We start from the raw sequence: 10,327 nt of genomic DNA on the forward strand, positions 1-10,327 counted from the left end.
TGTATAACTCTAGGGGCGATTTAGAAATATTTTAGCTCACCAAAATCTGCTAAAATATAGTATGTCAGCAGAGCTCTGACTTAAACATGTTACACAGAAGCAATATGTTGCCGCACCCCCCTAATTCCCTCCTCCTCCTCCTCCGTCCCCCTTTTCCTCCCCTCGACGTCATGACGTACTGTACGTGCTGACGCAGGCGTGACGTGCAGCGCGGGAAATTTCATTCTGTTTACGGAAGTCAGGATGTCACGTGGATTCTTTCACACCGCTTACTAGAGTTTATAACTTTTATAATCGCGTTTTTACACTTGTATTAATCGCGAAAGAGCTTCAGAGAGATGAATAATGATAAGAGGTGATTTGAGTCAGAGTTAAACACAGAGATGGATCTCGAGGCGGATATTATAGAGTTCCGAGTTCCAACTGAAAACAATAAAACTCTGTTTATTTGGGAAATTCAGCCTTCACACTCCGAGGCGTTTATTTATGTGAGTAGATTCACCTTTTATTATTATTTACTATTCTCATAATTATTTAATTTCTCTAGAATGCAACAGGGAATCATTGATCAGGAAATCAGAAGGAATGAATGAAAAATTCCTGCAGATCTCAAAATTCTATAAAGATTTATAGAAACATCTCAGAATCTATTAGAAACACTCATCAGTTTTCATTTTTAATCATGAATAACAATCATTATTATCAATAAATAGATAGATGCACTCTATTGGCAAAAGTATTGGGACAGCTGATCATGTTCCACTAGATGTTTTTGTGTGTTTATGGATATTTGTCTTCATCAGTCACAAGTGTATTATAAAGGCAGGTTCTGATGTAGGTGAGGAGACCTGGGGTGCAGTCAGCGTTCACATTCATCTCAAAGGTGTTCAGTAGGGATGAGATCAGAGCTCTATAGCGGGAGATCTTCCACTCCAATGCATGTGAACCAGATCTTCAAGGAGCTCACTTTGTGCACAGGGGCATCATCATGCTGGAGCAGGTTTGGGTTTCCAAGTTCAAGTGAATGCAAAATGTTATTAAAGCACCATCTAAACCTGTACAATTGAGTTCCTTCAGATTTGTGGCAACAGTTTGGAAAAGAACCACATACAGCAGGAAAGATCAGGTGTCCCAATACTTTTGGCAGTATAGTGTAGATAGATAGATCATGTTATTCATCCCAGGAGGAAATTCATTAGTTTTATATTTTCGTACAAGAAGCTTCTTTTTTTTTCTCTCCAAACAGTTCACAATGGCGGCACAGGAGGAGTGTTTTTCTCAGGAGTGTGTTTGCTTCATTCTTGCTCAATTCCTGACTAATAGTTCGTTGTGGAAAAAAAAAAAAGAAGAAGAAAAGAAAAAAGAAAATTCAAATTTTGCCGTTTTGCAATTCTTTCGGAACTATAATTGCACAATTTTGTATAAAAATCTTTTTGTACCTTTCCATAAATTTGCATGTGAAGGTATTATTACTTACATGCAGCATTTGTGCACTGATTCTTTACACCACATCAATTATAAAAACAATTATTTCTATACAGCAGGATTACAGTTTACAGTCTTCTGGTGAAGTGGAAGCTTTAATAGTTATGATGTTGGACTTCTGATTGGAATGTTATGAGTTCAGATTAAAGGCACCACTAAGGGCTGGGCCCTTGAGCAAGGCCCTTAACTATTAACTGTGTTTATGAGTGGGATAACTGTAGGTCTCAGTGGATAAGAGCGTAGAATAAACATCACGGTGGTAAGACGTGTTCAGAAATCTTTCACACTGCAACATATCAACAAACCTGCTGTTCTTTATATGACGCAGTGTGCAGTGGAGTCGTGAAGATTTTATGTCAGTGTCTATAATGGATCCTGCACAAAACTCCACAGCTCAGGCTTAAGTCTTGTTTTGTGCAGGATCATCATAAAAAACTGACAAACGAAATGTTCACTCCACTGATTGATCAAAAAGAGTTGAGTATCAGAGTCTCAGTTACAGTAACTCCAGGTGTACCTTATAGATTTAAACATTAAAACCATTACAATACTGAAACCAAATCCATACCATCTCACAGTGTCTCCTACTTCTACACTGTTTATTATCACCTGCATCATGTGACCTTCTCCTGAATCTTGTTCGCTTTAACAGGAGTCCCTGTGCAGTGTGTATTCTTCCTTTGGAGCGCTCTACCTGGTGAAGGTGTGTCCCAACGCCTCCGTGGCAGCGCCGGGGTTTTACGCACTGGTCAAGTTTTACTCCTCTGCCCAGGCGTCCAAGGCTCAAAGATCCACAGATAAACAGTGTCTGTTCCAGGAAGTTCCTCTCAAAGTAATGTAGCACTTCCATTATTTTCCAGCTTTTTTTTACATTTCTCATTAAGGCGTGGCGCATCAAAGTGCTTCCTTTAATGTGTTCGTTCACAGGTGCAATGTATGGCCAAAAGTATTGGGACACCCGACTTTTCCAGCCACATGTGGTGCTCCTTAAACTGCTGGTGGCAAACAATTGTACGTCTTTGGACGTGGTTGCATGACATTTTCCCTTCACTGAAGAGAGGAGATCTGTTTCAGCATGGCAGTGTCTCTGTGCACAAAACCAGCCTAATAAAGGTCTGCTTTCCATGAGTTGGAATGGAAGATCTCTTGCTGTAGAGCTCCAACCCTATTAAAGCCCTTTTAGATGATTTTTTTTTATGCTCTCTGCATCCCAGACCTTCTCACCTCACCTACATCAGTACCTGACTTTACATACATCCTTGTGGGTGAATGAATATTATACAAATCTTCTCGAAATCTAGTGGAACATCTTCCCAGAAGAGTGGAAGTTAGTATAAGAGCAAAGGGGGACTGGATGTTGAATGGGATGTTATCAGGTGTCCACAACATTGTAGTTATATATTGGGATGTTTCTTCTTTTGCTAATAGGATTTTTGTTCATTCCATTTTGCAGTTTGTCTTTTTGCAGACCGTTTGGGTTTTTCCTGTTATAACCTACAATCCACCAGTAGGTGTCAGTGTTTACCACAATTACATCCACCTCCCTGAGAAAACTAAAGGTCCTGTTTATTATATAAGATTTCTTGGATTTTAATAATTGAAATGCCTAATTAAAAAAAAATGTGATGATGCTGCATTTAAGAAAAATACCGCCATCTCTGAAGATTGATATTTAGGTTGTATTTTTTCTTTGTAACATAATCTAACGGCAAAGAGACCTGAGAATATCCATGTAGTCCTACATAAATGATAAGTAATAAAAAATCATAAATAAAATGGCTCTGCAGGTCTTATATAAAATAATGTTAGTGTGGTATTTAACTCTCTACAGAACAGAGGTATTTTAGTCTGTTTTTAAACCGTATATTTATGATTTATAAGATGGACAGGTACATAAGATAAAAGATTTGTATATCTTACATAGTTACAGAGGATGATTCTTTTTTTCCCCTATTAGAAAAAAGCATGTTCAGCTCTACTCAGTTCCGTATTTGCATAATAGGTGATGAGTGTTGCCGTGACGAAACGCATCATGGAAATAAAATATCATAACAGCTTTAGGGATTCACTCTTGCACAATATGGAAACTGAAAGATACTACAACACTGCACTGCTGCAACATCTGATGAATAACATCATAGAAAAATGAGAGTTTTATGTATGGATTCTGTTTCTGTATCCATCTGTCTGAATATTCTGTACTTTATTTAAAAAAAAAAAAAAACCATCTGATCGTAAGATTGGTATGTGCTCCTTTTTGAACATCCCATTCCACCTTTAATCTCCATTTGCTCTTATAAGAACCTCCACTCTTCTAGGAACACTTCAGCCACAAAGGTGTTGGTAAAGTCTGAAGAAGGTGAGAAGGTGAGGAGGTTCCTGAGTTGCAGTCTGCATTCACATTCATACCAAAGGTGTTCAATACGGTTGGAGCTCTCTAGAAGAAAAATCTTCCACTCCAACCCACATGGAGCTTCATGGAGCTGGCGTGGTGCACTTTGTGTAATGCCGGAACAGGTTTGGGTCTCTTAGTAAAATGTAATGGTCCTAACCCAGCCATTATGGATGCACAAGCCAGTGCATTCTTAGTGCCGGTCCCAAGCCCGGGTAAATGGGGAGGGTTGCGTTAGGAAGGGCATCCAGCGTAAAACATGTGCCAAATCAAATATGCAGATCACAAATGAGAATTTCATACCGGATCGGTCGAGGCCCGGGTTAACAACGACCGCCACAGGTATCGTTAGCCGACAGGGTACCGGTGGAAATTGGGCTACTGTTGGCCGAAGGAGGAGGAGGAGGAGAGGAGGAAGATGTCTACAGAGACAGCAGGGAAAGGAGCAGTGTAGGAGAGTGGAGGTTAGGGTTGATACGTTAAATGTTGGTACTATGACGGGTAAAGGGAGAGAGGTAGCTGATATGACGGAGAGGAGAAAGGTAGAGATGTTGTGTGTTCAGGAGATCAAGTGGAAAGGGAGTAAGGCCAGGAACATTGGAGGTGGATTTAAACTGTTTTATCATGGTGTGGATGGAAAGAGAAATGGTGTAGGGGTGATTCTGAAGGAAGAGTACAGTAAGAGTGTAATGGAGGTGAAGAGAGTTTCTGATAGGGTGATGATCGTGAAGGTGGAAGTTGAAGGATGATGATAAATGTCATCAGTGCCTATGCTCCACAAGTTGGCTGTGAGATGGAGGAGAAGGAAAGATTCTGGAGTGAATTAGATGAAGTGGTAGATGGTGTACCTAGGAAAGAACGATTGGTGATTGGGGCAGACTTTAATGGGCATGTAGGTGAAGGAACAGAGGTGATGAGGAGGTGATGGGTAGGTATGGTTTTAAGGAGAGGAATGTGGAAGGGCAGATGGTGGTAGATTTTGCTAAAAGGATGGAAATGGCAGTGGTGAACACTTATTTTAAGAAGAAGGAGGATCATAGGGTGACGATAAGAGTGGAGGAAGGTGCACACAGGTGGACTATGTGCTATGCAGGAGATGCAACCTAAAGGAGATTGGAGACTGTAAGGTGTTGGCAGGGGACAGTGTAGCTAGACAGCATCGGATGGTGGTCTGTAGGATGGTTTTGGAGGCGAAGAAGAAGAGGAGGAGAGTGAGGACTGAAAGAAGAATAAGATGGTGGAAACTGAAGGAGGAAGAGTGTAGTGTGAGGTTCAGGGAAGAGGTCAGACAGGGGCTCGGTGGTGGTGAAGAGGTGTTGGATGATTGGGCAACTACTGCAGGAGTGATGAGGGAGGCAGCTAGAAAAGTACTTGGTGTGACATCTGGAAATAGAAAGCAAGACAAGGAGACGTGGTGGTGGAATGAGGAAGTGCAGGAGAGCATAAGGAGAAAGAGGTTGGCAAAACAGAAGTGGGATAGACAGAGTGATGAGAAAAGTAGGCAGGAGTACAAGGAGATGCGGCAGCAGGTAAAGAGGGATGTGGCGAAAGCCAAGGAAAAGGCATATGAGGAGCTGTATGAGAGGTTGGACACTAAGGAAGGAGAAAAGGATTTATACCGATTGGCCAGGCAGAGGGACCGAGCTGGGAAGGATGTACTGCAAGTTAGAGCAGTAAAGGATGGAGAGGGAAATGTGTTGACTAGTGAGGAGAGTGTGTTGAGAAGGTGGAGGGAGTATTTTGAGCAGCTGATGAATGAGGAAAATCAGAGAGAGAGAAGGTTGGATGATGTGGAGTTGGTGAAGCAGGATGTAGATAGGATTAGTAAGGAGGAAGTGAGAGCAGCGATTAAGAGGATGAAGAGTGGAAAGTCGGTTGGACCAGATGACATACCGGTAGAAGCGTGAGATGTTTAGGAGAGATGGCAGTGGAGTTTTTGACCAGATTGTTTAACAGGATTTTGGAAGGTGAGAAGATGCCTGAGGAATGGAGAAGAAGTGTGCTGGTACCGATCTTTAAGCATAAAGGAGATGTGCAGACCTGCAGTAACTACAGGGGAATTAAGTTGATCAGTCACACCATGAAGTTATGGGAAAGAGTGGTGGAAGCCAGGCTGAGAGAAGAGGTGACCATCTGTGAGCAACAGTATGGTTTCATGCCGAGGAAGAGCACCACAGATGCCTTATTTGCTTTGAGAATGTTGATGGAGAAGTATAGAGAAGGACAGAAGGAATTGCATTGTGTATTTGTGGATTTAGAGAAAGCGTGCGACAGAGTGCCAAGAGAGGAGTTGTGGTATTGTATGAGGAAGTCTGGTGTGTCAGAGAAGTATGTGAGGGTGGTGCAGGACATGTATGAGGACAGTGTGACGGCAGTGAAGTGTGCAGTAGGTACGACAGACTGGTTCAGGGTGAAGGTTGGACTGCATCAAGGATCGGCCCTGAGCCCTTTCCTGTTTGCAGTGGTGATGGACAGGTTGACGGACGAGGTCAGACAGGAGTCTCCTGGACTATGATGTTTGCGGATGATATTGTGATTTGTGGTGAGAGTAGGGAGCAGGTTGAGAAGAGCCTGGAGAGGTGGAGATATGCGTTGGAGAGAAGGGAATGAAAGTCAGTAGGAGTAAGACAGAGTACATGTGTGTGAATGAGAGGGAGGGCAGTGGAGGGTGCGGTTGCAGGAGAAGAGGTGGAAAAGGTGGAGGAGTTCAGGTACCTGGGGTCAACAGTGCAAAGTAATGGAGAGTGTGTTAGAAGTAAAGAAAAGAGTGCAGGCAGGGTGGAGTGGGTGGAGAAGAGTGACAGGAGTGATTTGTGATAGTAGGGTATCTGCAAGAATGAAAGGGAAAGTTTATAGGACTGTGGTGAGACCTGCGATGTTGTATGGTTTAGAGACAGTGGCATTGAGTAAAAGACAGGAGGCGGAGCTGGAGGTAGCAGAGCTGAAGATGTTGAGGTTTTCGTTGGGAGTGACGAGGATGGATAAGATTAGAAATGAGTTTATTAGAGGGACAGCGCATGTAGGATGTTTTGGTGACAAGGTGAGGGAGGCGAGATTGAGATGGTTTGGACATGTGCAGAGAAGGGACATGAATTATATTGGTAGAAGAATGCTGAGGATGGAGCCACCAGGTAGGAGGAAAAGAGGAAGGCCAAGGAGGAGGTTCATGGATGTGGTGAGGGAAGACATGCAGGTAGTTGGTGTAAAAGAGGCAGATGTAGAGGACAGGGTGGTATGGAGACGGATGATCCGCTGTGGCGACCCCTAATGGGAGCAGCCGAAAGAAAAAGAAGAAGAAGAAGTAAAATGTAATGGTCCTGAATCCAAAAACCTCATACCTCAGGCGTTCCAATACTTTTGACCACACAGTGTTGAAGATATAATCATAAATAAATGTATGTGTTGTGATTGTACACCATTATAATATTCACATCTACAGTATTCACATCTTGGATAAAGTTCCATCCTTTTGTTTCTGTGCAGGTCAGACTGAGCACAAAGCAGAACCCGAAGTTCTTGTCTGAATCCCAGTCCCTCAGCAATGCTAAGTGCCAAGACTTGGCTAATCATTACCTCGGTTACAACGGCTGGTCTACTCGCATCATCACTGTGAGTAACTTCCATAGACGTGTAATACCAATCTTTCATCTACGTTTCATCCAAAACCGAAATCTCTCTGTGAAAGGATTCTGCAGTACTTCTGTTCCAGAAGATCCATCATGTTGGTGGATTTTAGCTCAGATCAGTTTCTTAGCTCCGTAGTCCACTTACAACTTCTCATGAACTGCTGAAATGCTAATTTTTCAGTGTTTCTTCTCCCCAGGTGAAAGATATATCGCAGTGTGCAGATGCGGGTTGGAGTTTGGACGCAGGCAGCCAGGGAGAGCTGCTGAAATACGGCTGTATCGTGGAGCTGATTCTCCCTCGGCATGGAGTGACGTGCCGTGGGGTTGGTGTCGCTGAGGAGGTGGTGGATAAGGAGAAAGGTGAAGGAGTTATGCTGGTGTTGTTTCTCATCCTGTCCTATCCAGTTTTATCTGAATAGATACACTGTTATTCTCTTATGGGAAATTAATCAGGAGCATGGTGTTGGGGTGCGACCCGACGTGTGATGTTTCCTAATAGCAGCAGTGGATGAAGTACACAAAGCATGTATTTGAGTTAAAGTAAAATGTGACTCCAGTAAAAGTAAAAGTGTCTCTTTAAACTTTTACTTGAGTAAAAGTACAAAAGTTTTTACCTTCAAATGAACTTCAGTATCAAAAGTAGTGATTTATTATAACTCTAATGTTCCTATTATCATTTTTATCACAAGATTATTTACTTGATCACCTCAGTTTATGTGTAAAGACTCGAATGTGACTCTCAGCACACTGATCTATTAATAGAATGATATTAATGACTCAAACACTGATTGATTTCTATTACAATCATCATGAACACAAAACCTTCTTTTCATCTAATTCAGTAAAATTATGTAAATGAGGTCACGTGTGTGGTGGTGAGTTCGAGTCTGGAGTTTCTTCATCATTTCTTCCTCTCTAAATGTTCTGCTTGATGTTGAACTGATGCTGAACTGTATGTTGGTGATCAGTAGATGCACCGAGCGCCGATCAGATCATGTGTAAAACAGAGCGTGCGCTCGATCCTGATTGGTGACTCGCTGCGTGTTTCACCAGTTACATTTTTATCCTCGTAAATAAAAAGAAACGACTGATTTCACAAAATGTAGTGGAGTAAAAAAATTAATTTGACTTTAAATGTAGTGAAGTTACAGTAAAAATCTCCCTGAATAGAAACACTTCAGTAAAGAACAGATACATGAAAAAACTACTTAAGAACAGAAACGAGTTACATTTACTTCATTTACTGTCCAACGCTGCCTAATAACACATTTCTATTGTGTTTAAATTCTCAACATATTGATTTATTCATTAATAAAACAGTTTCATTTATTCATTTATTGTTGTAGAATTAATTTTATAGGACTAAATAACAACAACTGTCTTTTGTTATTACTTACATTTCAGATGATCATGAACCCTGTGTATATATTATATATTATTATATTATATATTATATATTATTATATATATTATTATATTATATATTATTATTAAATATTATTATTATATTATATTATATATTATTATATTATATATTATTATATTATATATTATTATATTATATATTATATATATATATATATATAATGTAAATGTAAATGTAAATGTAAATGTAAATGTAAATGTAAATGTAAATGTAAATGTAAATGTAAATGTAAATGTAAATGTAAATGTAAATGTAAATGTAAATGTAAATGTAAATGTAAATGTAAATGTAAATGTAAATGTAAATGTAAATGTAAATGTAAATGTAAATGTAAATGTAAATGTAAATGTAAATGTAAATGTAAATGTAAATGTAAATGTAAATGTAAATGTAAATGTAAATGTAAATGTAAATGTAAATGTAAATGTAAATGTAAATGTAAATGTAAATGTAAATGTAAATGTAAATGTAAATGTAAATGTAAATGTAAATGTAAATGTAAATGTAAATGTAAATGTAAATGTAAATGTAAATGTAAATGTAAATGTAAATGTAAATGTAAATGTAAATGTAAATGTAAATGTAAATGTAAATGTAAATGTAAATGTAAATGTAAATGTAAATGTAAATGTAAATGTAAATGTAAATGTAAATGTAAATGTAAATGTAAATGTAAATGTAAATGTAAATGTAAATGTAAATGTAAATGTAAATGTAAATGTAAATGTAAATGTAAATGTAAATGTAAATGTAAATGTAAATGTAAATGTAAATGTAAATGTAAATGTAAATGTAAATGTAAATGTAAATGTAAATGTAAATGTAAATGTAAATGTAAATGTAAATGTAAATGTAAATGTAAATGTAAATGTAAATGTAAATGTAAATGTAAATGTAAATGTAAATGTAAATGTAAATGTAAATGTAAATGTAAATGTAAATGTAAATGTAAATGTAAATGTAAATGTAAATGTAAATGTAAATGTAAATGTAAATGTAAATGTAAATGTAAATGTAAATGTAAATGTAAATGTAAATGTAAATGTAAATGTAAATGTAAATGTAAATGTAAATGTAAATGTAAATGTAAATGTAAATGTAAATGTAAATGTAAATGTAAATGTAAATGTATATATATATATATATATATATATATATATATATATATATGTATATATATGTATGTATATATATATGTATGTATATGTATATATATATGTATATATATGTGTATGTATATATATATATGTATGTATATGTATATATATGTGTATGTATATGTATATATGTGTATGTATATATATATATGTATGTATGTATATATATATGTATGTATGTATGTATGTATGTATGTATGTATATGTATATATATATATATATATATATATATATATATAT

The 10,327-nt window shown here is 37.9% G+C and overlaps 1 protein-coding gene across 1 annotated transcript in view; it reads left to right on the plus strand.

Annotated features, from left to right (window-relative positions):
• The first annotated feature begins 213 nt into the window (after window positions 1–213).
• rdm1 (RAD52 motif containing 1) overlaps window positions 214–10,327 on the plus strand; it is a 14,036-nt gene continuing 3,922 nt past the window's right edge. Inside the window, exons 1-4 of the mRNA XM_046835034.1 lie at window positions 214–488; window positions 2,138–2,317; window positions 7,361–7,486; window positions 7,701–7,863. Of these exons, the coding sequence (XP_046690990.1) occupies window positions 384–488; window positions 2,138–2,317; window positions 7,361–7,486; window positions 7,701–7,863 (574 nt within the window). The 5' untranslated portion in view covers window positions 214–383. The remainder of the gene's footprint in view (window positions 489–2,137; window positions 2,318–7,360; window positions 7,487–7,700; window positions 7,864–10,327) is intronic.

This window comes from Silurus meridionalis, chromosome 22 (assembly GCF_014805685.1).
Source record: "Silurus meridionalis isolate SWU-2019-XX chromosome 22, ASM1480568v1, whole genome shotgun sequence".
NCBI classification, from domain to species: Eukaryota; Metazoa; Chordata; class Actinopteri; order Siluriformes; family Siluridae; genus Silurus; species Silurus meridionalis.